The 27,456-nt window shown below is 47.3% G+C and overlaps 1 protein-coding gene across 3 annotated transcripts in view; it reads left to right on the top strand.

Annotated features, from left to right (window-relative positions):
* Positions 1-2,323: 2,323 nt before the first annotated feature.
* The window catches only part of Sin3b (SIN3 transcription regulator family member B), a 38,946-nt gene continuing 13,813 nt past the window's right edge, over positions 2,324-27,456 (top strand). The window contains exons 1-10 of one of the 3 annotated variants that reach the window (XM_004665976.2): positions 2,324-2,452; positions 2,712-2,818; positions 4,053-4,206; positions 9,943-10,143; positions 12,530-12,673; positions 20,234-20,356; positions 21,946-22,035; positions 22,362-22,480; positions 25,744-25,951; positions 26,514-26,630. In XM_004665976.2, the coding sequence (XP_004666033.1) occupies positions 2,354-2,452; positions 2,712-2,818; positions 4,053-4,206; positions 9,943-10,143; positions 12,530-12,673; positions 20,234-20,356; positions 21,946-22,035; positions 22,362-22,480; positions 25,744-25,951; positions 26,514-26,630 (1,362 nt within the window). In that variant the 5' untranslated portion in view covers positions 2,324-2,353. Of the gene's footprint in view, positions 2,453-2,711; positions 2,819-4,052; positions 4,207-9,942; positions 10,144-12,529; positions 12,674-20,233; positions 20,357-20,626; positions 20,805-21,945; positions 22,036-22,361; positions 22,481-25,743; positions 25,952-26,513; positions 26,631-27,456 lie in introns of those variants that run through there. The other 2 variants (XM_045148673.1, XM_004665977.3) reach the window with 2 other exon arrangements.

Below are 27,456 nucleotides of genomic sequence, written 5' to 3' on the forward strand. Positions count from 1 at the left end.
TCAAAACACAAACAGGCTGCCTGGGATAGTGGCACACATCTTTAATCCCAGCCTAAGAAGTCAGAGGTAGGAGGACCGCCATGAGTTCAAGGGCACCCTGAGACTACACAGTGACTTCCAGGTCAGCCTGAGCAACAGTGAGACCCTACCTGGAAAAACAAAAAAAATAAAAATAAAAAAAGGCAACAACAAACTAAGGCTGGGGATGTAGCTTAGTGGTCAGGAACTTGCCCAGGGTTCAGAAGATCTGGGATTCCATCCTCAAAACTGCAAAACATAAAAGTCTGGAAGCAAAGCTGGGCATGGTGGCGCACGCCTTTAATCCCAGCACTGGGGAGGCAGAGGTAGGGGGATCGCCATGAGTTCAAGGCCACCCTGAGACTACAGAGTGAAGTCCAGGTCAGCCTGGGCCAGAGTGAAACCCTGCCTCAAAAAACATAAAAAAGAAAGAAAGGAAGGAAGGAAGTCTAGAAGCAGTAGTGGAAAAGTATTAGTTCTTTGTACCACTTACCTGGGAAAACTGGTTGAAGGCTTCCAAACTTCCAACTGGGAAGTGATAAAATCAAGACTAGGGAAGTGAGGGACTGGCATAATGGCTCAGTGAGTAAAGGGCTTGCCCTGAAAGCATGAGGACTTGACTTAAATCCCCCCGAAACCATGTAAAATGCAGGATGTAGTGCCCCTTTAATCCTAGTACTGGAGAGGTGGAGGCAGGTGGATATCTGGAGCTTACTGGCCAGTCTATACTAATTGGTGGGCTCCAGGACAATGAGAAACCTTATCTCAAAAAGCAGTAAACAGGCCGGGCATGGTGGCACACGCCTTTAATCCCAGCACTCGGGAGGCAGAGGTAGGAGGATTGCTGTTGAGTTCAAGGCCAGCCTGAGACTCCATAGTGAATTCCAGGTCAGCCTGGGCTACAGTGAGACCCTACCTCAAAAAACCAAAAAAAAAAAAAAAAAAAAAAAAAGCGGTAAACAGCACTTGAGGAACAACACCCAATCTGTCCCCTGGCCTCCACATGCACACATTGTGGACACGTACACACAAACACACACAAATATTTTTTTTTTTTGAGGTAGGGTCTCCCTCTAGCCCAGGTTGACCTTAAACTCATTCTGTAGACAATGTTGGCCATCTTCCAGCCTCAGCCTCCCAAGTACGGGATTAAAGGTATTGGTTACCATACCACTTGCATAAAATTAAAAATATTTTTAAAATAATAGGGAAGTGGAGCTAGAAGTAAAAGGTCCATAATTTATCAATACCTCACTGTAGAAGGCTCTGGATTAGGGTGCTGTGTTGCCTATAGCCTGTTGTCAATCAGCCCTACAAAGTAGGGGGTTCACAAGCTTTTTCTAGAAAAGGGCAAATTGTTAAAATACCAGGCTACAGGCTTTAGGATCTTTCAGGGCTTTTCACCCCACGGTTGATGCACAAACATACCAGGAGATATAAGTGGAAGACTCATAATCTAATACAGTATTTATTATCACTAAAATACCAGTTTCTTGAGGTAGGATCAACACTGAAATCTGATTTTTTAAAATACTTGTGTTTATTTATATGTCGCCTTGTGCATCTGGCTTTACAGTGGGTACTGGGGAATCAAACCCTGGTCATTAGGCTTTGCAGACAAGTTCCTTAACCAGTAAGTCCTCTCTCCAGCCCCTGAATTTTTTTCTTTTCTTTTTGTTTTTAGTATTTTATGTGTTTGAGAGAGAGGCATATATAGAGAAAATGGGTGCGCCAGGGTCTCAAGCCACCACAAACGAACTCCAGACACATGTGCCACCTTGGGCTTACGTGGGTACTGGGGAACCAAACCCCCGTCCTTAGGCTTTGCAGGCAAGTGCTTTAACCGCTGAGCCACCTCTGCAGCCCTTCTTTTTGTTTTTGGGACAGGGTCTGACCATGTAGCCAAGGCTCATACTCCCGATCATTGTCCTGCCTCAGCCTCTGAGTGCTGGCTGAGATGACAGACATGCGCTGCCACACCCACTCACCTCTAAAACTGAGAGGTGAATTTCATAGAAGTTCCATGTCGCAAAATTTCTTCTCTTTTAGACTTAAGTAAGTAAAAAAAAAAAAAAAACTAATAACTTCTGGGCTTGCGGGACAGGACAAGAAGTAGGCAGCATTACCCTTCAGTCCTCAACTCCGACACGCCTGGGGAGGAAGCGCCCGCAAGAGTCCAGGGGACAGCCCCGCCCTCCGCCCCTTCTGCGGACCCGGCCCGCCGCCGCCGCCCCTCCTCCGGCGCCAGGAGACTCCACCCACTGGGAGGCGTCGCTCGCGCCTGCGCGGTAAGCTCCGGCGGGGGGCGGGGCAGACCGCGGCTACCATTTCCAACATGGCGCACGCTGGTGGCGGCGGCTCTGCGGGCCGGGGATTCAGCGGCGCCCGCTGGGGTCGCTCGGGCTCTGCGGGTCACGAGAAACTGCCGGTGCACGTGAGTGTCGCCTCCACCTTTCCGGGGATCCCCTCTTTCCTGCGACTCCCACGAACGTGCGCCCTTCAGTGCGGCCCCACCCGGCCCCGCCTCGGCCTCCCCTCTGCGCAGCCGGCGACGCGGGACCCCGCACTCCTCCCCAGGGCCCTCCTGGAGGCCTGCCGCGGGTACCCTCCACCCTCACCTGACATTGCTCACCCCAGCCCTGTCATCCCCCTGCCTCCGCTCCCGAGTCACTGGAGCCCTCCCCTCCCCACAGGTGGAGGACGCTCTCACCTACCTCGACCAGGTGAAGATCCGCTTTGGCAGCGACCCAGCCACCTACAATGGCTTCCTGGAGATTATGAAAGAGTTCAAAAGCCAGAGGTAACCCGCAAGCCCCCCCATCTCCGGCAGCACCCCTCCCCCTCCCGGGAACAGGACCCCCGTCCCAAATGCAGTCCCTTGCGGCAGGATGACCTTGCACAGGTTGTGGGTCCCCTGGGAACCTCAGCTTCTCCAAAAATCATCGGATTGGTGGCTCCCTCAGTGAGGCTCTGTTGCGGGGAGGGGTTCTTTCTGGAAAAAGTGTACGAATTGGGGAGATGGGGCCAGAGCTCTGGCTAACGTGGGTTTGTTTTTTTTTAATTGAGTTTTGTTCATGAAAGATTGGAGGTATTTAGATTTTTTTGATTTGCATTCATTACACTAAAATGTTATTTATCTTATTTTTTAGTTTGGTATGGACTTCTCCCTTAGATCTTGTCCTCAAGGTGCCTCTCTTGGTGCCCCCTGTTTTCAAGCTGGCTTGGGCTTGGATGGAAACATCGTGAGGGACCTGGCTTATAGAAATCAATAAAGCGCATGAGCTGCTTTGTAGGAACAGAATTAGATATTGAGGCACCTCACAGTAGTGCCCATTTTTTAATAGGATGCTCATGGGGCCAGGAAAATGGCTCAACCCTGACTACCTGAGTTTGGATCCCCAGACCCTGTGTAAAAGCTGGAAGCCATGGCCAGCTTCTGTAATCCCAGCATACTGAAAGGGAGAGGGGAGGCAGAGACAACATAATTTTCCCCAGTCGCCCCCTCCCAAGCTTGCAGACCAGCTAGCCTTTTGAACACAGTAGTGAACAAAGAGAATAAGTGACCCTGCCTTAAAACAAGGTGGAAAGTGAGAACCAACACCTGAAAGTTGTTCTTGGGCCTCCAAACATTATGGCATATGTGTTCCCATACTCATACATATGAACATGCATGCACATGCATTCCCCTCCAAAATATGTGTAAGACTGACACTGGGGCTTGATGTAGGCAAGGGAACTTCTGTAGTAGTAGAGGTGGAACTAAAACTCAGGCTTGTGCAGTCTGTTAAGATTTCTCAGGTCATATTCCATGCTGCATGGAAGGCCTGCTTAGTTTTGCCATCCATAAATGTGAGGTGCTGAGGCCTGAGTAGTTGACCACAGGCAGAATGAAGAGGGCAGAGAGACAACAGACCTAGCAACAGGTGGTGCCTCCTGTGTCCTATCTTAGGGGGCTGTGTGATCATTGAGCCTAGGATAATGGCAGTGTCACAAGAGTTGGGAATGAATTTTCCTACTTTGGTTCTTTCTTCCAGCATTGACACCCCTGGCGTCATCAGGCGTGTGTCGCAGCTCTTCCATGAGCACCCTGACCTCATCGTGGGATTCAATGCTTTCCTTCCACTCGGATATCGAATAGACATTCCTAAGAATGGCAAGCTCAGCATCCAGTCGCCTCTGACAAGCCAGGTAGATTTGAGTGATAGGGATCTCATTGTTCCCCTCCTGCTCTTCAGAGCAAGAAACGTGACTTGTTTGTGGTGAAACCCTGTGTACACTGTGATCTTTTTCCAGGTTTGCTAATTGCTTCTAGCCATAGGCAGCCTCTACCTTCCAAATTGATCTTTTTGGAAGACTTAAATCAACAGTAGTGGCTGGAAGCATGGCTTAGTGTTAGAACATGCACTTAGCATACACTAGGCCCTGGTTCAATCCCTAGCACTGCAAAAACAAAACTGATGTCAGGGAGGTGTTGGTGTTCAGTAATGACATCAACAGTTGCTGTGGTTTGAGGTCTTCCCTTAAGGCTTTTCCAGGAAACCTACTTACCAGGCTAACCCTTGACCTTGGGCTTGTGGGAGTCAAGCATCTGATTACTTGGTTGCTTTTGGTTGATCTCAGAACTGGCAACAAAATAAAACTCGTTGAGCTGCTCTATGCATGTGGAATGATCTGATTGTTGTTGCTATGCATCATTAAATTGCCATGGGTCATTTCTCAGCTCAGGCTTGGGGCTTCTATGCCTCCTATTATGGTAACACCTTGCCACTTCTATCTCTGTGGTCCCTTTTCTTTTGAGATAGGCTCTGTGTGTAGGTGAGGCTGGCTTTGAACTCAGGATCCTCCTGCCTCAGACTCTGGAGTTCTGGCATGATAGCTGTGCAGCATGTGCCAGGCTTCCAGTTGGGAAGCTGAGATTTGGAGAGGGGCTAGAAAGGGTGATATGGCCATGACAGGTCCCTCCCTAAGGTTGATTCTGTGTGATTTCTGCTTTTTAAATTTTTATTTCTTGTACAAGGCCAGTGCCTTCCCCCATTAGTGTGTTGTCTTATTAAAGCCAAAAAGTACAGATAGTTTTTGAAGGGGAAATGGATGCATGTCCTATTTGCATCTGGAACCCAGGATCCAAGGGCCAGAGATTCCTGCTTTCAAACCACAAAATCTTAGCAGGAGTGAGTTCTGGAAAATCTCTGGCTTAGACACAAAGAACCTAGCTCATTTGCAGCAGTGGCAGGTCCTGAGAGAAGTCTGTGGGGTGAGCAGTGTGAATACTGCCTAAAGGCTGGCTAGGGTTCCTGTCACTTGTCAGTAAAGTGCCTGCTAGGACATCTCCCTTGCATGCTCTGGTGGGACTGGTGACCCTGGCTCTGCAACCCACAGCTCAGCAGGAAGTACAGTTTTTCTAGTCTGAATTAGCTAGACCCTTAATACGGAGGGTTGTTGCTGTCCTCCACACACCATATAAAGCTAGTTGTTGGACAGATAATGAGGCCTGATGCAATCTTACTTCCTCCTCCACTGGAGGTTTAGGTGACTAGGAGGGCCTCTTGACCTGCAGAAAGACTTGACAAGGACTGCCTCTGAACATCTCCACAACTGGTGTTCCTCCTGCAATGTAAAGACAACCACTCCTGGGATACCTCTGCCAGCTGCCATAGTTGCTTGTTCCCTTTATGGCATTTTGGAGCCCCCCAGTCTCCCTGACAGCCCCAAGTGGCATTTTCCTGACTTTCTAACAGGTTCACAGAACATGACACCCATTAAATCTAAGGAACCTTCCAGGGCTTCATGTGTCAATGCTCTGGAGATTTCCTTTTGTTTAAGTTCAGTTTTCTTTTTCTGTTTTATTTTCAAGGTAGGGTCTCACTCCAGCCCAGGCTGACCAGCTGACCTGAAATTCACTATGTAGTCTCTAACTCACAGCAATCCTCATACCTCTGCCTCCCCAGTGTTGGGATTAAAGGCATGCACCCAACTAAATTCAGTTTTCTAACTCTCAGGTGTAGTGGTGTAAGACTTTAATCCCAGCACTTGGGAAGCGGAGGTAGCAGGATCACTGTGAGTTAAGAGGCCAGCCTGGGTTAGTTCCAAGTCAGCCTGGGCTAGAGTAAGATCCTGTTTCAAAAAAACAAAAACAGGGCTGGAGGGATGGCTTAACGGTTAAGGTACTTGCCTGCAAAGCCAAAGGACCTAGGTTCAATTCCCCAGGACCCACGTAAGCCAGATGCACAAGGTGGCACATGTGTCTGAAGTTTGTGTACTGTGTAGCTGGAGGCCCTGGCATGCCCATTTTCTCTTGTCTCTCTGCCTCTTTTTCTCTCTCAATAAATAAATAGAAATAATTGTTTAAAAAAAAAAACAACTAAACAAAAAATAAATTCAATTTCTAGCTTTGTTATCCCCCCCACCTTAGCCTCCATGTGCCACTCTGCCACCAGCTTTACTGTTTTGAAATGTAACACCCCCCCCCCCATTTTTGTCAGGGCACCTGCCAGTCCCATATGAGAAGTGCCCTTACGTGGGGAGAAAGATGATTAGAGAGTCCCAGCCTTGAGGATGTCTGTGGTGGGTTTGTCTAGATTGCAGCAAGGTTGTCCGTTGGAGGGGGCATCATTCTTTCTCTTGGGCCACCTCCCTGGCCTCTGCCCCCAAGATGCCAGGAGCATAAATGATCTAGCCATAGCAACTAGAAATGCCACTTGGCTGGTGGTCATTACAGCCACAGTTTAGAGCACAAGTCTCAAAATGTCAGACTGAGCTGCCTCTGGTAGCTTAGGTATATCATTCCAGCTCTCAGGAAGCGGAGGCAGGAGGAGAACTTTAAGTTCTAGACTAACTTGGGCTACAGAGTGAGATCAACTACTCCTATCCCCCAATAAAAGAAGAGGCAGACAGACACGTGGGCCACAGGCTACACAGAACCACAAGAGCCCACTTAGCTGCTGGGGATCCAGTCATTAGCATTGGAGTCTGATGCCTAGGCCTGGGTTGTAATGCCACCTCTGACAGCCCCTGAAGCCACCCCTGCTGGTGTTTATAGTGTCAGTGTGGTCTTCCCTGGCCGACCATTCCCTTCAGAGGTGGCAGCTTATAGGCCTCCTCTGCATCTGTTCCAGAGCAGTTCCAAGAAAGAACAGGATAACTATTAGTTGGAAAGTAGGGGCCCTAGCTCATCAGGGGTCCCTCCTGGGGGCAGCAGCTATCTTAGAAGAAGCAAGAGGAGCCTGTGAAGAACAAGCAGATCCAAGGTCCTGGTGACTGAAGAGGGCCTCCTTCCCATTCTTTTTAGGGAGCTCCAGCAGTTACAACAAGCACAGCCTGCAGCCACCATTTTCCTAGAACTGGGCCTGGACTTTAATCTGAGTCCGAGACCTCAGGTGCCAGCAAGGTAGAAAAGGAGCTGAGGAGCGATAGGTAGGTAGTCAGGGACTCTGAAAGGTAAGAGGAGCTTAGTGTTTCAGATCTGAGATGGTAGCAGGCCCCAGGAAGAAGGGCAGTCCCAGGCTTTGATAGCCCCCTGAGAGGTCAAGGAAGGGCCCAGGAGTGACTAATGAGGGTTAAAATGAATGGTGGCCAGGAGGGGACCATGCCACAGGACAGAATCATTAGTGACAGTGACCAGGAGACTACGTGAGGAGAGCGTGGATGGTGAGAAAAATGGGATGGTCAGGGCTGGAGAGATGGCTTAGCGGTTAAGCGCTTGCCTGTGAAGCCTAAGGACCCCGGTTCGAGGCTTGGCTCCCCAGGTCCCACGTTAGCCAGATGCACAAGGGGGTGCACGTGTCTGGAGTTTGTTTGCAGAGGCTGGAAGCCCTGGCGCGCCCATTCTCTCTCTCCCTCTATCTGTCTTTCTCTCTGTGTCTGTCGCTCTCAAATAAATAAATAAAAATTTAAAAAAAAAATGGGATGGTCAGTGAGAGCAGGGACATATGGATAACTCAGGTTAGCTGTTGCTGTGGTAGAAGTTGGTCTCTGAGGCAAGGGAAGTGGGGTGCTGCTCTGTTATTACTTGGTACTATTTAGCCATTCCTAAGTGTCCAGGATGTGGCTGCTCAGGCAAAGTAGACTGCAATAGGGCTCAGGGTTAGAGTGGTAACTACTTGAATAGCATCTCCCGCCCCAGGGTAGGGATGTCAGGAAGAGAAAGAACTAGGCTGTTCTTGAAGGGCTCATTTGTTGTGACTTGTGAGTTAAAGCCACTTATCTTTGTATAGCTGGTGGCTTTTACATTTTCCAGATCATAATAAAGCATTTTTTAAATTGAGATACCATTCACATAACATGAAATTCTAGTACTATTCTATTACTATTTAGAAATGGACAATTCTGTGGTTTTTTCAGCATATTTATACTTTTATGCAACCATCACCACTAATTCTAGAACATTTCTGTCACCCCAAAATGAGCCTCACCTTTCCTAATTCTCTCAAGTCCCTGGAGGCCACTCATCTGCTTTCTGTCTCTGCATATGTGTTTGTTGTACTGGACATTTCACATAAATGGAATCATATCCCTGGGACCTTTTGTGTCTGGCTTCTGCTACCCAGTGTCTTGCTTTGAAGGTTTATCCATGTAGCATGTGGTCATGGCTGAGCAGTACTCCTCTGGATGGGGATACTACTCTGGAAGGACCATGTTTGTTCCATTCATCTTACGGATATGTGGGTTGCTTCCCTTTGGCTATTGTGAGATATGCTATCTCTCGCTCTCAAATAAACAAAAATAAATAAATAAAAAAAAAATAAAAACAAAATAAAGGACAGCTGTGAGAGTGCAGAACAAACAAGGCCCCAAGGAGCCACTTCTTCATTTTCTAGACTGAGAAAAATTAATAACTGCTGCCTTAACAACTCACCATGTGATGGGCATATACCCATAGAACCACCTATTGTAGGCATACTGTGTGTGCCTGGTCTTCCCTGTGTCTATTCAGGGCACCATTTGGCAGCAGGTGTAGGGCTGAGAGAGGACACAGTGGATGATCTGTGTGTTCCAGACTTCAGTGGATAAAGGCTCCAAGCCCCAGCTTGACCAAGGACAGAAACATTGTCTCCCCTCATGGAGTTCACCACCCAGCCAATGTGGCTGAAAATCGGAGTTAGTAAAACATATTGCATGGAGGGAGGCGTAGCTGCTGGTGAGAAAAACAAGAGAGGTGTTCAGGATCATCATACACTGGTTAAAGATGGTTCTAGAAGATTTGCTGAGAACATGTTATATGACCTAAGGCCTTGAGCCAGGATGGAGGGACTCTGACTTACTCAAGAACTGGATCCTTGTATGGGAGGCCCTTGTTCTATCAGTCCTAGAGTCTGTCAGAGGGCAGGGCTCCTGTATGTTCCAGGGTCTGCTTGCTGCCAGAAGTAGCTGTTTTCCACTTGAGAGCATACTGGAAGGTATGGGAGGACTTCCTTTACACACAGACCTCACTTGGTTTCAATGGCCTCCATGTCTGCACCTTGTGAGTTTCTCTTTCATGCTGGTTTCTCGGTGTGAAGGAATTGTTAGCCAGGCATAGGAGGCCAACTGTGATCCCAGCATCAGGGAGGCTGAGGCAGGAAGATTAGAAGTTCCAGGCCAGCCTGGCCTGAAGCATAAGACCTTAAAAAAGTATGGGGAGGTGGAGGTTTACTCAACTTTCATCTTCTCAGAGTGGAATTGTTTCTGGCAAGATGAGGGAGGTGAGCTGGAGAGACTGCCACAGGGATGCACAGCCATTCTGACACTGAGAGGAGCTGGTGGGGTGTTCTTTTTGCACCCTGTCAGCTCCCCTCCTCTTGGACCATTCTCTGCATGCAATAAAAAATGCGTGAGTAAGTATTGGATTGTGTGCTATTGGCAGATAGTGGCCAGACTCCAGACTTGGCCTTTTGCCATCTGTTCCTGGGTCCAGCCCATGGCAACTCACTGCTCCACTCTCCTCAGGAGAATTCGCACGGCCATGGTGACTGTGGTGAGGACTTCAAACAGCAGGTGCCATACAAGGAGGACAAAGGTCAGGTGACCCTGGAGTCGGACTCTGTGGAGTTCAACAATGCCATCAGCTATGTGAATAAGATCAAGACCCGCTTTCTTGACCACCCCGAGATCTATAGGTCCTTCCTGGAAATCCTGCACACCTATCAGGTGAGTGCCCCAGTCACTCACTTAGAGAGTCAGGTAGGGACCAGGCTGCCCTTTGGGGTCCTGACAGCCATCCATTGTCACCTGCATGGAGATTGTTCCCTGATTATTGAAATCATTAGGTGCTAGGAATTTCTACTGAGCTTTTGTGTTTGGTTTTGTGTGTAGTGCTGGGTTTAGAGTACTAGCAGTGCTAGCCAGTGCTCCACTGCCAAGCCATACCTTAGTCCCTGGTTTTCTTTTGACCTTTTGAGACAGACTATTGCTCTGTAGCCCAGGCTGTCTTAGAACTCATAGTCCTCCTGCCTCAGCCTCTCAGGTGCTTGGATGGCAGATATGAACCACAGTGCCTTGCATGATTTTGATTTTAATTTGCTCCTTGAGACACTGATGTACTTAGGAACACATATTAGGGAAATTAAAAGGTAAAGGATAAATGACTCAGTGGATAAAGTGCTTACCATGCAAGTGTGAAGATTGGAGTTAGGATCCCCAACACCCATGTAAAAAGGTGGATGTTGTAGCCCACCTGAAATACCAATACTCTGGAGGCAGAGATGGGATCCCCGGCGCTAGGTAGACTAGCTGAATTGGCAAACCCTGGATTAAAGTGAGACTGTCTCCGTAAATAAAGTAGAGTAATTGAGGAAGACCTGAAGTCAACCCCTGGCCCATGTACATGTATTCACATTACACATACACAGTGCATATGTATACATGTGCAAAAAAAAAAAGAGGCCAAAGTCTCAGACATCATCATTGTTTTGACCCTGTGCCCTTTTGTTTCCACTGGTACCCAGAATTGGGGGCCACAGAAGATTGGCTGCTGCCTAGATTCAGTACATTCAGTCTCAGGCAGGCTAGGTAGAAAGGAGAAGGTGTGTGTGAAGGTATGCTGGGGCAATCAATCACTGGCAGCCCCAGGAGTAATGGAAGACACTCAGGTAGAATCTTTATAAATTTATCAGAATCTCCAGCAGTAGAGTACAGCTGAAGAATGGACTTCTGGTACTGGCAGTGGCCTGTGCAAAGGTCTAGGGGTTGCACACAGCTCTGAAGGGGCCCTGATAAAACATAGCCATTGATGGGGAGAGTTGATGGCTTGTGAGGAGCTCATCTTGTTCTTATCCAGACATGGGGTTTTTAAGCTGCCTCAGCATTAGAGCCCATTTTAAAACAGAAAGCTCCATTGCCAGCACCACAGACAAGGGCTGGAGAGATGGCTTAGCAGTTAAGGCACAAACAAACCAAGACACACCAGATAAAGAAATGAGTTTTTTTTCTTTTTGGTTTTTCAAGGTAGGGTCTCACTCTAGCCCAGGCTGACCTGGAATTCACTATGGAGCCTCAGGGTGGCCTCAAACTCACAGCAGTGTTCCTACCTCTGCCTCCCGAGTGCTGGGATTAAAGGTGTATGCCACCACGCCTGACTTAAGAAATGAGATTCTTTTTGATATGCAAGTTCATAGACATGGTCACATGTCTAGTGTTTACTCCCTGTTGACTCTGAGGAACCATTTTGATGGGCCATGTGACAGTGCAGCCCCTTTGTGGGGTGTGTTTGACAGATTGTGAGTTATATGGCCATTATAACCTCAGACAGTGACAGCTGAATCTCAACACCTGAGCTTTCTCCCCACCAGGGATTGCACAGCTTTGGGGTGGGGTATGGCAGTGGCTTTGCAGTCTCATCTGGCTCAGGCCCACTGGATACCTTTTGCTGTCAGTCACCATGTATGTCCCAGACAAAATGACACATGAACAAATGCAAGATCACACACTGCTTAGTCACAGTTTAGACTGTCTTGGTCAGGTGATTGTGCTGAGGCCAATTAATGGTTTCAAAACAAGCTTAGTGGCAGCTGTATCCTTGTAGAGTGAGTAGCCAAAGTGTGTTTTCCAGCAGGGATATACATACACCACCAATTCCTGTGTGTCCTGCTTTCCCCTGACTGTCCTCTTTGTTTGATAACACCTGCCTCTCCTGACTGGGTGTGTGTGCATCTTTGTCACCTATGTCAGCCTGAGGTAGGAAAGATGGCCCAAGCACCACTCTTAAGTTGTGTTCCTATACACTGTTTTGAAGCCAGGTATGGTGGCACATGCCTGTCATCCCAGAATTTGGGAGGCTGAGACAGGAGGATTGCTGAGTTTGAGGCAGCTAGCTTGCACTAGAGTGGAGACCCTGTCTCAAATCAGTGAAGTTGGTTCCAGAACTGGTTTATGTGCAGATCCATCATTAACTTTGAACCACGTAGCTTTGCTTAGTTTTCATTTGGCTTTCACATGTTCCAGGAACTTCTGGGTTGACTCCTCCTCACCCCCAGTCCTTGGTGGGCTGCTGGCTGATGCCAGGGTCTCCTCACTCTTCTTTCCTTCCTGATGACAGAAGGAGCAGCTGCACACAAAGGGCCGCCCATTTCGCGGTATGTCCGAAGAGGAGGTCTTCACTGAGGTGGCCAACCTCTTCAGAGGCCAAGAGGACCTGCTTTCAGAGTTTGGACAGTTTCTGCCTGAGGCCAAGCGGTCCCTGGTGAGTGCGGGGCGTGCAGGGTCGGTAAGGTGCTGATTCTGCCCAGCGCCTCCGTGTCCAATAGTGTCTGCTTGAGGAGGCGAATGCATCTTATCTTGGGGAGCAGAGACGAGAGGACAGTGTGGGTGGGGGGTGACCCGCTAGGGCAGAGCTTTGTCCGGAGGGTTGTGGCCCAAGGCTTATGATGCCAGGGCAGACAGCACTGGGAACCATACTGCTCCCAGCTTTCTCCCCCAGCTGAAACTTAAGCTTGCCTGGCTGTATTTTTGTTTTATTGAAATAAGTTTATGTATTTATTTTAGAAAGAGAGAATGAATAGGCTTGCCAGGATCCCTTGCTGTTGCAAACAAACTCCAAACCCATGTACTGCTTTGTGCCACCTGGCTTTTGTGTAGGTTCTAGAGAATCAAACCTGCATTGCCAGGTTTTACAAGCAAGCACTTTTAACCACTGAGCCATCTCCCCAGTTCCCTGCCTGCCCTTTTCTATTTCCTCCTTTTAAAGTTTTCTTTAAAAAGAAAGAGTGGTCAACGCCAGGCCTCCAGCCACTGCACATGAACTCCAGATGCATGAATTACTTTGTGTATCTGACTTTATGTGGGTACTGGGGAATTGAACCCAGGTCATTGGGCTTTGCAGGCAGTCACTGTAACTGCTGAGCAATCTCTCCATCCCCTTGAACTTTTTTTTAAATTTCATTTCAGTCATTATTTTATTCCATGTACCTATTTGGGTGTAGTGGTACATGCCTTTAATCCCAGCACTTGGGAGGCAGAGGTAGGAGGATCACCATTTCAAGGCCACCCTAAGACTACATAGTGAATTCCAGGTCAGCTTAGTCTCTATAGTGAAACCATACTTCAAAAAAAAAAAAAAATTTTTTTTTTTTTTTTTTGTTTTTTTTGAGGTAGGGTCTCACTCTCTAGCCCAGGCTGGCCTGGAATTCACTGTAGTCAGTCTCTGGCTGGTCTTAAACTCACATCAATCCTTGTACCTTGAATGCTGGGATTAAAGGTGTATGTCACCATCGCCGGCCCTTTAAGTTTTAAATGAAAGAATTTTGTAACATAAAATTCACTACCTTAAAGTATGTAGTTTAGTGAAATTCAGTACGTCTACCATGTAGTGTATACAGTCAGCATCTAGTTCCAGAATATTCCATATTCCCAAAAGCAGGTCCCTCACAATCAACAGTCAGTTCTTACTTCCCTTTCTCAACTCCTGACACCCACTGGACTGGTTCTTACCTCTGTGGATCTGTCAGTTCTAGAAGTTTCATGTCGTTTGGAATAACAAATGGTGTGGCTTTTTTGTCTCGTTTCTCTCATTTGTCCTCATTTAGCATGTGTGAGTGCTCTGTTCCTCTTCATGGTTGAATAATAATATTAAGTATGGATAGATCACATTTTATCCATTCATCTGATGGAAATTGAAGTAGTTTCTGTTCTTTGGCTATTGTAGATAATGCTGCTGTGAACAACCTTCCTCAAATACACATTTGAACATCCAATTCCAGTTCTGGATCTGTGCCTAACTGGGCTTACTGGCTTTCATGGCAGTTCTATGTTGAACTATATAAAGAGCTTACAACCTGCCTTATAGAACTTGCTCCATTTTATAGTCCCACCAATAGTGAACTGGTGTTTTAGTTTCTCCACATCTAGGCCAACACATGTTATTTTCCATTTTGTGTTTAAAACAGAGCTGTTTGATGGCTGTCATGGTCAACAAGTCATGATTGTCTCTCTGTCTCCCTGGAGACTGGTTTTTTTGAGTATCTGTTCAGTACTTACTGGCTCTCTGTATCTTTGGAGAGATGTCTATCCAAGTTGTTAAATTTACTTGTTGTGTTGTATGAGTTTTAAATATGTTCTAATTCTAGATTCTTGTCAGTTGCATGGTTTGCAGATATCTCCATTCTGTGTGATTTGTCCCTGCCTTGTTAGTATCCCTTGATGCATGAGTTTTTGGTTTTGATGAAGTTAAGTTTATTTTCCCTTTAACTGTGCAAGAAATTTGCTAAACTAAAGTCTGGTTTTCTTCTAATAAGTTTTTTAAAATATTTATTTATGAGAAACAGAGAGAGAGGGGAAGAGGCAGAGAGAAAGAAGGAATGGGGGCTGGAGAGATGGCTTATCAGGTAAGGCATTAGCCTGCGAAGCCTAAGGACCCAAGTTCCATTCTCCAGGTCCCATGTAAGCCAGATGCACATAGTGGCACATGCATCTGGAGTTCGTTTGCAACGGCTAGAGGCCCTGGCACACCTATTCTCTCTCTCTTTCTCTCTCTCTGTCTCTAATAAATAAAGCTTTAAACAAAACAAAACCCAAAAACTTCTGAGTTCTAGCCAGAGCCTGAAGTCAGAGGATTGGTGTGTCAGGGCCTCCAGCCACTACAAACTCCAGATGCATGTGCCCCTTGTACATCTGGCTTACATGGGTCCTGGGGAATCAAACCGGGGTCCTTAGGCTTTGCAGGCAAACACCTTAATAACCACTAAGCCATTTCCCCAGCCCATCTCCTAATAATTTTTTTTTTGGGGGGGTGTTCCTGGGTAGGGTATCACTGTAGCTCAGGCTGATCTTGAATTCACTATGTACTCTCTAGGTGGCCTCAAATTCATGGGGATCCTCCTACCTCTGCCTCCCAAGTGCTGGGATTAAAGGCATGTGCCACCATGCCCGGCCTAATAATTTTGATTTATTAAATTATTTGCAAGTAGAGAGAAGACAGACAGAATAAGCATGCCAAGGTCTCCATCTGCTGTAAATGAACTCTACATGCATGCAACACTTTGTACATCTGGCTTTACATGGGTACTGGGGAATCAAACTGGGTCGCTAAGCTTTGTAGGCTAGTGACTTAATCACAGGGCCATATCTACAGCCCCACTTTTAATAATTTTTTGAAAAATTTAAAGTTATTTTGTGTGTACATGGGTGTGCCAGGTCCTTTTGCCGCTGTAATGGAATGCCAGACATTTGCACCATTCTTTTTGTTGGCTTTATGTGGGTGTTGGGAAATCACACCAGGCTGGTAGGCTTTGCAAGCAAGCATCTTTAACTGCTGAGCCATTCCTATTCTAGTCATTTTAAAGTTTTAGTTCCTGACCAACTTTTAGTTAAATTCTGTCTGTGGTGTGAGGTAGGGATCCAGCTGCCCCAGCATCAGCTGTGGAAGAGACTGTTACTATAGAATGGGCTTGGTACCATGTTGAAAGTCCTCCCACTACAGATGTGAGGATTTGCTTCTAAGCCCTAAATTCTGATGTTAGTCTCTGTGTATATTCTTAGGCCAGTCCAACTCTGACCACTGTAGCTTTGCAGTGAGTTCAAAAAGCAGGTAGGCTGGAGGGATGGCTTGACCATTAAGGTGCCTGCCTGCAAAACCTAATGACCTGGGTTTGATTCCCCAGTGTCCATGTACAGCTGGATGCACAAAGTGGCACATGCATCTGGAGTTCATTTGCAGTGGCTGGAGGAACTGGAATGCCCATTCTGTCTATCTGTGAATCTTTCTGCTTGCAAATAAATAAATAATATTTCTTTGAAAATCAGGATATATTGGGTTCTCTAATTTTGTTCTTTTTCAAAATTGTTTTAGCTTTGGGACACCTTACAAGTCCATATGAAATTTTTCTTGAGGCAGCATTGTAGCCCTGGCTGACTTTATACTTGCTATGTAGATCAGGCTGGCCTCCAACCTGTAATCCTCTGCCTTGGTCTCCCAAGTGCTAGAATCATAGGTGTGGGCCACCCCTTCCAACATCATTCTTTCTGATGCTATTATAAATGGAATTTTTTCATATATAGATGGTGTGTTGCTCTCATATAGAAACACTACTGATTTTTGTGTGTGGATCTTACATCCTGCAGGTTTGCTGACCATGTTTATTAGGTTGAACAACTTTGGCTGTCTCAAGAACTGACTTTATTGAATTCTGTTGTTTGTGAATAATGGTAGTTCTCCTTCCTTTTCCAGTGGGGATGCTTTTTAATTCTGCCCTAACTGCTGTGGCTAGGACTTCCAGTACCATGCTGAATAGCAGTGGTCAAAGCAGGCATCCTCATCTTGTTCCTACATTACAGGCAAAGCTTTTGTTTTCCCACCTTTGAGTATGATGCCACCTGTAGGTCTTCCACCTCCTCTCCTCTCCTCTCCCCTTTTTTTTCTTTTCCTTTCCTTTTCTTCCTTTCCCATTCCCATTCCTTTATCTTTGAGTGAGGATGGAGCCCAAGGCCTCATGTGCTAAGCAGACAGCTGTGAGCTAGGCCCAGGTTGGCTTTTTTTCCAGCGACTTTTTGCTAGGTTGGAAAAGCTGTCCTCTATTCCCAGCTTGCTGAGTGCTCTGCTTCTTGTGCTTCCTCCTCTCCTTTCTGTCCTTGATGACAAGGTGGGGTGTGGGCACTTGAGAGTATCATGTTTTTCCCTTCCCTGCCCACCTTTGTTATTACTGCTGCTTGCTTCTCTGACTGAAGATTTGGTGGGGGTGGGGTAGAACACTTGCCCAGCATGCAGGAGGCCCCAGGTTGCATTTGTCAGGTTCTGTTGAGTATGTGTGAAACCCTGGGCTCCATTCCCAACACTGAAAAAAACTTCAGAACCCAAGGAAGGATTGTACACAAGAAGCAATTGGGGTGAGTGGGACCAGGGGAGTGGGTCTCAAGTAAAGGGGTGCTCTAGCAGGGACAGAATGCTCAGTTGAGTCCTGATAGAGTTCTTGTATTAGTTATTTCTTATTGATGTGGCCAAGATATCTGACAAAAAGCAGCGTAAGGAGGGAGGTTTATTTTGGCTCACATTTTAAGTGGCATGGTCCATCATGGTGGGTAAGGCATGGCAGCAGGAGCATGAAGTGACTGGTCACATGGAAGCAGAGAGATGAATGCTGGTCCTCACTTCACTTCTTCCCTTTTATTCAGTTTGGGACCCCAACTCACGGAACAATGCCACCCACATTCATTGTCTCAGAGGTCCTTCCTTGCTCAGACCTCTCGAGAAACACACTGACAGACACAACCTAGAGGTGTTTTTGCTATGGTGATTCTAATTGTCAAAGATGAGCCATCACAGTCCCATTGTGTTTTCTTGGGTTCCTCCTAAGCCCCCAAATCCTTGCTTCTCTAGGCCTTGCCTAATGTTTTGTCAGTGGGCTGGGGCTTGGCCCTGTGTGCTACCATGTCTAGAAGACAAAACACAATGCCTGGATGACATATCACACAGAAACACTTACTAACTCCTCATGAGAGAAATGTGCCCATTCATAGGTACCATTTGGGGGCTGTGGTTTGACCATACCTTCACCCAGCAGCACCTTGATTCCCTCTAGGCCCAAGTGCTGGCAGAGTCAGGGGAGCACAGCAGCCTGGTCTGCCCTCTGCCATAGCTCTTCAGATGATACTGGCTAGTCTTTTATTGCCTGAGACTTGCTTCTTGTTCTTAGAGAGGTGACTATCCTCCCTGCTCAGGTGGGATCTGGGAGATTTTCTTCAGGTGCTTTATATAGTGCCTGGCTCCAACTCAGCACCCAGAAAGGGTCTCCATATTCTCTGAATGTCCTCTTCCCATCTCTTCCCCTTCCCTATGTCCTCAGAGCACCGGACATACAGATGCCCCAGGGTGTACCCAGAATCACTCACCTTCAGGAAATGGGGGCCAGAAACTGCTAACCACTTCCTGCAGCCAAGGCCTATGTTCCAGAGTTTCTAGAGCTTTTCAGAATAGCACCCCTAGCTGGGGACCAAGCATTCAGTACATGAGTCTTTTGGGAAACACTTCCTGGCCATGCTGTAACACCCCTGTCCTGGTCATCTGAGTCTTTCCTGACTGGCTCAGGATGACAAAGCCTTGTATAGCAGACAAGTGTTACCACGGTGCCAAATGGATGTCTCCAGGTTGTGGCACTGGGCCTCTTGAGTCCCATGGTTGGAAGCCCTATGCTAGTCATATATCTGTCTCTGTTGCAAGCAACAGTCTCATTGTCTCAGATCTCATATCTCACTTTTGACCTCAGTACTGGCACCTCTTCTCCTGAATATCTGTGAGGGGTGTGAACCCATATCCTCCCCTCTGCCCTTCCCCAGCCATCACTGATGGTTCTTCCCTTTGGGTACCATTGCCGCTAAGTAGTGATGCCATAATGTCATCATCTACCTGTCTCAGAATGGAATTAGTACCTGCTTGAGAATCTCTGAAAATTGTCCTATGAATGTCAGTTTCTTCACTTACAGTTCTTGGAATAGCTGTGAATCTTTGATTCATTTTTTTATTTTATTTTTTGTTTTTTTGAGGTAGGGTCTCACTCTAGCTCAGGCTGACCTGGAATTCACTGTGGAGTCTCAGGGTGTCCTCGAACTCACGGAGATCCTCCTACCTCTGCCTCCCGAGTGCTGGAACTGAAGGCATGCGCCACAACACCTGGCTGATGTATTTTTTGAGGTAGGGTCTTAAACTCAAGCTGGCTCAAATTTATGATCCTGCTGCCTCAGCTCCCTGAGCTAGAGTATGGCCATGTACCTCCATATCTGGCTGTGTTTAATTCTTTGAGACAAGTTTTACCTCTGGCTAAATAATAGGTCTTTATTATGACTGTAAAAATGGTACATGCATGTGAAAACCGTGTGAGTAAGGGTGTCAGGTTTGAAAGGTATTTTTCCCTCCCCTCAGTTTCCAGAAATTTCCTCTGCATGGCATCCTGTTGGTTCCCCCCTCGCCCCCCCATGCCTTTGTGTTTTCTTGTTCACTTACTATGTCAGGCACAAATGCCATGGCAGCAACAGAAAGCCAGCCCATCATTCTTGCTACCATCTGTTTTATTTGGGTGCACCATGCTGTCCTCATCTCATTCATGCCTGGGGCCAACAGCACATTCTTCCTATGGCATCTGCCATCTAAGATCCGTGGTAGTGTGGGAACAGGGAATGCAGTAGGGATTATGGTTGTTAGAACATTAAAGGGCCTCTCAGGCTTACTCAGTCCCCTGAAGCAAACCCTTCATAGGATGAGCTTCCCTGGTCTGTTAGTTGGTGGCTAGAAGGCAAGCCCTAAACAGTTAGGACCCTGTCTCCAACATTCCCACAGTGAGGGCTGACATGACTTAAGATCATTTACAACAAAGACTTCAGAGCCTGGCTTCAAGCCCCAAACCCATCCCATCTGGAGGACACCAGCCACTTGGGTTCTATCCCTGCTGCGCAACCCTATGCTCAAAATGGTTTGCATGTCTATAATCTCATATATATGTATACACTGAGATGCCCTGATTGGGTCCATCAGGGAGCCCCTGCAGTGCATACTTGGGTGTTCTGCTCCTGAGCCATTGGTTCCCCCTCCTCATGACCTCATGGAGTCTTTTCCCAGCTTTACACCATTCACCAAGTAATGTAGGTACTGTGACCATCTCATGAGCCCATGATACTTCATATATAGAGGTCCTAGCCTATGACATGATGCCTACCAGATCTGCAGGCTGAGCCCAAAGAGGCTATGTGTGCACTGGCACATAGAAGGACTAGCTGCCTTTCTCAGCTCTAAACATTTCTCATGGGTTTGTGTGCTCAGTTCACAGGCAGTGGGCCATGTGAGATGAACAGTGTCCAAAAGAACGAACAGGAGAAGAACTTGGAACACAGCAAGAAGCGCTCCCGGCCCTCACTCCTGCGCCCTGTGTCTGCACCTGCCAAGGTAACCGTCAAAGTACTTGTATGGAAATGCCTAGGAGCCCATCCTTTTCTACAGGTGACTGGGGAGTCCAGTGCCAAGGTCCAAGCAGCAGGCCTAAACCTGAAGCTAAACCTTTTAAATTCACCTTTTGCTGATGTGGCCATCCACCTGTTCTCTCAGACTCATGAGACTTTTGAGATGGAAGAGGACTGTTACCCCTCCCAGGGTCGGAAGAAATGGTGTGTCATGTACTGCTCATTCTCCTTTTCACTGTCATGACTCTTTTTGTAGGTGAGGCTGCCATGTGCTCTTGTATGGGTTGGTTACTGCACAACTGAGGAGTGAAGGTGGCTGACATCCAGTTCCTGTCCCGCTCATCACCCTGGGATGGTGGATTTCTAGTTCTGTTTTCCCTTGTGTATTACTAGTTGACTTTGAATAGCAATAAAGAAGTTTTTTGGCATTCCCATTCATTTAGTTATGTATGGCAATGTCATTCTCGAGTTATAATTCATTACTGACATCATGTATCTTGACACCCACGATGTCTCCATATTTAGCCAGTGGGACCCCATTAGGCAAACCCACGGAGCCTCTCTTCATGTCCCCATCTTTCTCGTCATCCCTGTACTGTGGTGATGGCTACACAGTAACATCCTTCCAGCCACAGGCTTGTGGCTGCATTCAGATCTCAATCCAGTTGAGAGACATGTCTACACACATCTGGCCTCTCCAGGACCCTCTGCATGCTGTCGCCACGTCACAGTCTAGCCCACAGAACAAACAAGCAGTAGGTGACGTTTCTGAAGTCCCCACATCCAGGGTGACAGCTTCGTTGTTCCAGTTTTGGGGGGTTGTGGTCTAGTACCAGAAACCATAAACAATCTCAGTGGCAGAGAGATTTCCGCATGCAAGATCTTGAATTCCATCCTTGGCTGCTGCTGAACATTTGCCATGGCTCAACTTCCCTCCAGCACCTACTGCACATACCCATGGTTCTGGTTTCATTTTCCCCAGTATCCATTGCGCATGCACAAAGCTGAGTCAGTTTCCCTCAGCACTTAACTGCAAGTGCCTGTGGTTGCATGTCATCTCCAGCACCTGCCGAGCACGCGCAAGGACCTAGGTTCTCCAACACCTGCTGAGTACGTGTGGCTGATCCCCCTTATCCCTCACCTATGGAGCATTTGCAAGCCCAGTATTGTGCCCCCACCAGTCCATTCCCAAGGCTTGCTGAGCCTGCAAGTCCTTCCCTCCAGTCCCCAGCCTGTGGAGTACACACAGCTCAATACCAATTTCCAGTGTCTGCTGAGCACGGGTGAGGCCCTGGGTTGAGTACTGCGCTATAGGAAACCCATGAACTGACAGATTCCAGATGTGTTGGGGTCGTGCTGGCCCCTGGGGTAGGGGCCACTCACAGAACACGCTCCCCTATATCATGCGGGCCAGGGATGGGAGCACCTGCCCAGTGCTGGGTGGTCCTACAGGCGTCATCTCCACGGTCCTGGACATGCACCCGCCGGTGGGGCACACGTGTGGGTCCTGTGCTATGCTGTCAGCACATGGTGCCCTGGAGTACACAGCACTAAGCCACAGGTTTCTCTTTACAGAAGAAGATGAAGCTACGAGGTACCAAAGACCTGTCCATTGCTGCCGTGGGCAAGTACGGCACACTGCAGGAGTTCTCCTTCTTTGACAAGGTATGGACACAGACCCCTGGCTCTGGTACAGTCGGGGAAACTCCCACCCAGTTGAATTTTCCAGCTGTCCCCACCCACTGGTGCTGAGATTGCTTAGCTAAGACTGAGGAGGGAAAAGGTGTCATGAAATATGGGGACTTGTGTGGTGGGTGAGGCGCAGAACAGATCTCGGATCCAAACAGGGTTCAAAGGCATACCCCTGGGCCGCCCTGGGTTACTGGGCACGGAGACTGATGGGCTCTATAGAAGTGCAGACTGCAGCTGCGTCTGCTGCCTTATGGAGCTGTTGCCCAGCACGCTGCTGACCCGCCCTCCCCTCCCCACAGGTGCGCAGGGTACTGAAGAGCCAGGAGGTTTACGAGAACTTTCTACGATGCATTGCACTCTTCAACCAGGAGCTAGTGTCTGGCTCTGAACTGTTGCAGCTGGTCAGCCCATTCCTGGGGTAAGTGTGTCCCCTAGACACCTGGGCTCTGATAGCAGTTTTCTTCATCTTCATCACTTTTTTTTTTTCCAAGGTAGGGTTTCACTCTAGCTCAGGCTGATCTGGAATTCACTATGTAGTCTCAGGATGGCCTTGAACTCACAGCAATCCTCCTACCTCTGCCTCCTGAGTGCTTAGGATTAAAGGTGTGCACCACCACACCCAGCCTGATGGCAATTTTCTGAAGTCATTTACTAAGAGAATTGTTAATATGCACACATTTGTAAGAAATAACAGAGAAGGCTAGAGAGATGACTTAGCAGTTAAGGCACTTGCCTGTGAAGCCTAAGGGCCCAAGTTCTATTCCCCAGTACCCATGTAATTCAGATGCACAAGGTAGCCCACTGGTCTGGAGTTTGCTTGCAGTAGCTAAAGGCTCTGGCATCCCCTTTCCCTCCCTCTCCCCGCCTCCCCCCCCCCCACACATACACAAGTGATAAATAAAATACTTTTTAAAAAAGAAGCAGGGCTGGAGAGATGGCTTACCAGTTAAGGCCCTTGTCTAGAAACCTAAGGACCCAGGTTCAATTCTCCAGTACCCACCAGACGCACAAGGTTGGTGCATGTGTCTGGAATTTGTTTGCAGTGGCTGGAGGCCCTGGGGTGCCCATTCTCTATGTGCTTCTTCCTCTCTCTCAAATAAATAAAAATTTAAAAAATAACACAAAGAAAGTCAGGGGACCTTGCACAATGGTGCCAAAAGCTAATATAACCTGCCAGTCTTCAGGTTCCTATTTTCCTTGTACTTACTTGTATGTATGGACTGAGTGGCCCCAACTGTGTGTGTGTGTGTGTGTGTGTGTGTGTGTGTATGTGTGCGCGCGCGCGCGCGCGCATGTGTGGGCTGGTTTGTATGTCTGTGTAGGCCAGAGGCTGATGTTGGGTGTCATTCTCAGTCACTGCCACTTTATTTCTCATGGAACCTGGAGCTTACTGATTTAGGTAGACTAGTTAGCCAGTGAGCACCAGGGATTCCCTCAACTTCCCCAGAACTGGGATTATAGGCACATGTCTACCCTGGGAATTTTATGTAGGGACTTGGAATCTGAACTCAGGTCCTCATGCTTTTGAAACAGGCACTTTACTGAGCTATCTCCTTAGCCCCATGTTTCCAATTTTTGATGGTTCAAATTAATGACTTATTTTTTGAGGGTATGAAAGTGGTAAACCCTGAGCTAATGGCTGATCTCTTCCATGCAAGGATCAGCACTGATCCTGTGCTCTTACCTTCCAGAGCTCCAGCTTCAGCCACATTAGGCTGTTGTTTGACCCACCAAACCTATGGCTAGATTCAACGCAAACCACCCCTTTGGTGGCTTTGGCACTAGATGCCAGGGTAATGTACCTGGTGCACTCCAGGGGAGCTTGGAGTGCCTTAGCATGTCCTTGTGAGAGGTATGATTGTTCCATCATGTCCTTGGCACATCTGGGACTCGGGGTGGGTTTGCCCAGGGGTTTAGCTCATGGTTAGAGCTAGTTTCTGTCCATAATTTGAACAGTATAGATATGTTTAAAAATTTATTTATTTATTCATTTGTTTGAGAGAGAGTGAGTGAAGAGAGGCAGATAGAAAGAAAGAATGGGTGTGCCAGGGTTTCTAGCTACTCCAAATGAATTCCGGACGCATGCACCCCCTTGTGCATTTGGGTTACGTGGGTCCTATGGAATCAAACCAGCATCCTTAGGCTTCGCAGGCAAATGCCTTAACTGCTAAGCCATTTCATCCAGCCCTAAATATGTTTATATCTAGCCTGGTGTCCCAGGCTCTAGCTTGGGCTGAAGTCTGCTATGAACACCTATAGCTCTCTGGTTGTAGAGCCGTCGGGACACGGTGTTTTTCTTTAGCTGTTGGTTTTTGTTAGAACAGAAAATGAAGGAACCTGGGCCCATAGTTTTCTTTTCCAGCATTTATATTTTCTCTTTCTTTCTTTCTTTCTTTCTTTCTTTCTTTCTTTCTTTCTTTCTTTCTTTCTTTCTTTTTTTTTTTAGGTAAGGTCTCACTCTAGCTCAGGCTGACCTGGAATTCATTATGTTGTCTCAGGGTGGCCTTGAACTCATGGCGATCCTCTTACCGCTGCTTCCCAAGTGCTGGGATTAAAGGCATGCGCCACCATGCCCGGCTAGAATTAATTAATTTCTTTTTATTAACAGCTTACATGATGGTAAACAATATCCCATGGTAATGTCCCTCCCCCCACTTTCCCCTTTGAAACTCCATTCTCTATCACATCCCCTCCCCATCTCAATTAGTCTCTCTTTTATTTTTATGTCATGATCATTTCCTCCTATTATGATGGTCTTGTGTAGGTAGTGTCAGGCACTGTGAGGACATGGATATCCAGGCCATTTGTGTCTGGAGGAGCGTGTTGTAAGGAGTCCTACCCTTCCTTTGGCTCTTACATTCTTTCTGCCACCTCTTCCTGAGCCTTGGCAAATATGATAGAGGTATTTCAGTGCTGAGCACTCCTCTACCACTTCTTCCTAGCACCATGATGCCTTCTGAGTCATCCCAAGGTCACTGCCATCTGAAAAGAGAAGGTTGTCTGCCAAAAGTGAGAGAAGCATTAATATAAGTGTATGAACATTAAGAGAAGTGCTTACTGGGCAGTTGATGAGCATAGTATATTTAGCCAGACAACAGCAAATGTTACACCTCTAGGGCTCATGACTACCCCTGTTGTAGGTTTTCAGTATCTATTCCCTCCTATGGAGCGGGCCTCCAGGCATGCCACTATTGCAGCTGTTGGCTCATTTGGCCTGGCTGACAAAATATTAGGCTTTCATTGTCCACTGTTGAATATCTTCACTGGTGATTTCTGTCTCTTCCATTGAACTGCATGCAGAATGGCTTCTTGTAGCTGTCTGTCAGCTGGTTTACATGGAGGAGGTTGCAGCTCAGTTCCAGCAGGTTTTCTCAGTGGCCTTGCAGCCCAAGTATCCAGCATTTATATTTTAAGGTCTTGTGCAGGTGGTGGGATTTATAGGTGTAGGAAGGAGCCTGGTCCTGGTTGGTGATGGGGTGGGAGACAAAGTCACTTGCAAGCACAGTGATGCACCATCACTTTGTCAGAGCATTTCTTGTTTCACCCCTCCTTTCCTCCCTCTCTGACATTGAATTGAGACTGTCTTTATCCTTGGATGTCCACATAAGACTGTTTTCATGCTTCTAGATCATTCTCAGAAGGCCTGGCATGCCAACTTACAGTTCCACTCTATCTTTGAAGGAAATTTCCAGAACTTTTCACACAATTCAAGTCTTTCCTGGGAGTGAAAGAACTATCATTTGCACCACCCATGAGTGATCGATCTGGGGATGGAATAAGCCGAGAAATTGACTATGCCTCTTGCAAACGCATTGGCTCCAGCTACCGGGCACTGCCCAAAACCTACCAGCAGCCCAAGTGCAGCGGGAGGACAGCCATCTGCAAGGAGGTAGGTCCCAGAGTGTCCTGGAGTTGCAAGTTGCTTGTAAGGGCCACTCCTAGCCCTCTCTCCACAGACATCCACAGCCTCCATGGTATAGATAAAAGACTGCATGACAGTCACTACATTTCCAAAATTCAGAAGTGCCCACTAGGATCTAGGATGTTTATAATCCAAGAGTCAGCAAAGTACAGCAAGTCAAACTTGCCTGTTGCCTACACTTGTCAATAAAGTTTTTATTGGCATACAACCTCATACCCATTTGTGGACACACCGCCTGTGACTAATTTCCCAGGACAGAGGCAGAGCTGAGTATTCAAGGCAGAACCTTCTGGCCCAGAAAGCCGGAAGTAGTGCATATCGGGCTCTTCATACAAAGATGATGACCCCTGAAATATTATAATGCATTCACTACCATAGTCCTGTTTACACTTAGGAATGACTAAAATTAATTTCACTGATTGTGTTACAAGGCAACTAGCTGTAAAGTCAGGATGATGTTGCATGTCTGCACATCTTCTGCACCAAGCAGCACAGTTAGCCATCCAAGTTAACCTCTGTCTTCTCTCAGGTTCTGAATGACACATGGGTCTCATTCCCCTCCTGGTCAGAAGACTCCACCTTTGTCAGTTCCAAGAAGACGCCTTATGAAGAACAGCTGCACCGCTGTGAAGATGAACGGTTTGAGGTGAGTGTGGCCCCTGTTCACCTGGGGCTCCTCTGGCATGGCACAGCTATTTCTGTCAGTCCTTTCTAGCCCATGAACTAGCATGTGTCCCCTCCCCCAGTTTTTATATTAAAAATGGTGTATTAGTTAAAATTTAGTTATCTTGGGGCCAGTAAGATGGCTCAATAAGTAAAGTGCTTGCTGCACTTTATAAGAGCCTGAGTTTTATCCCTACCAGCCATAAAATGCTGGTGTGGTAGTGCATGCCACTGGAAAGGCAGAGACAGGGGATCCCCAGGACCCTAGCTTGTTAACCTAGCTGAATCAGTGAGTTCTGGGTTCAGTGAGGGACCCTGTTTCAAAGAGTAAGGTATAGAGAGATTCATGAAGACACCCAGCATCCATCTCTAACCTTTACACTCACACACCACAGATACATAGAAGAAATAGCAGTGACCCAAGCATTTGTCAATGCCTTCCAGCTGCAGCATCTTATAAGACTCTAGTAGAATGTCCTGACGGGGTACTGACATCAAACATTAACAACTCACTGATGTCATTTCCATGTCCCCAGTTTCCATTAATGTGTGTGTGTTGTTGTATATGTATGTATGTCTTTTGTTTTATTTTTGAGACACATTCTGGTAACAGCCCAGGCTGGCCTGGAACTTGTGATTCTCCTGCTTCAGCCTTCTGAGTGCTAGGATGACAAGAGTGTGCCACCATGCCCAACGTGTGTGTGTGTATGTGTGTGTGTGTGCATCTTAATCCATATTCTGTTGTAGCTGAGTCCCACAGACAGGGTAATTTATATTATGAGCAGGATTCTACTGGCCCATGGGTCTGA

This window comes from Jaculus jaculus, chromosome 1 (assembly GCF_020740685.1).
Source record: "Jaculus jaculus isolate mJacJac1 chromosome 1, mJacJac1.mat.Y.cur, whole genome shotgun sequence".
In the NCBI taxonomy this organism is placed as follows: domain Eukaryota; kingdom Metazoa; phylum Chordata; class Mammalia; order Rodentia; family Dipodidae; genus Jaculus; species Jaculus jaculus.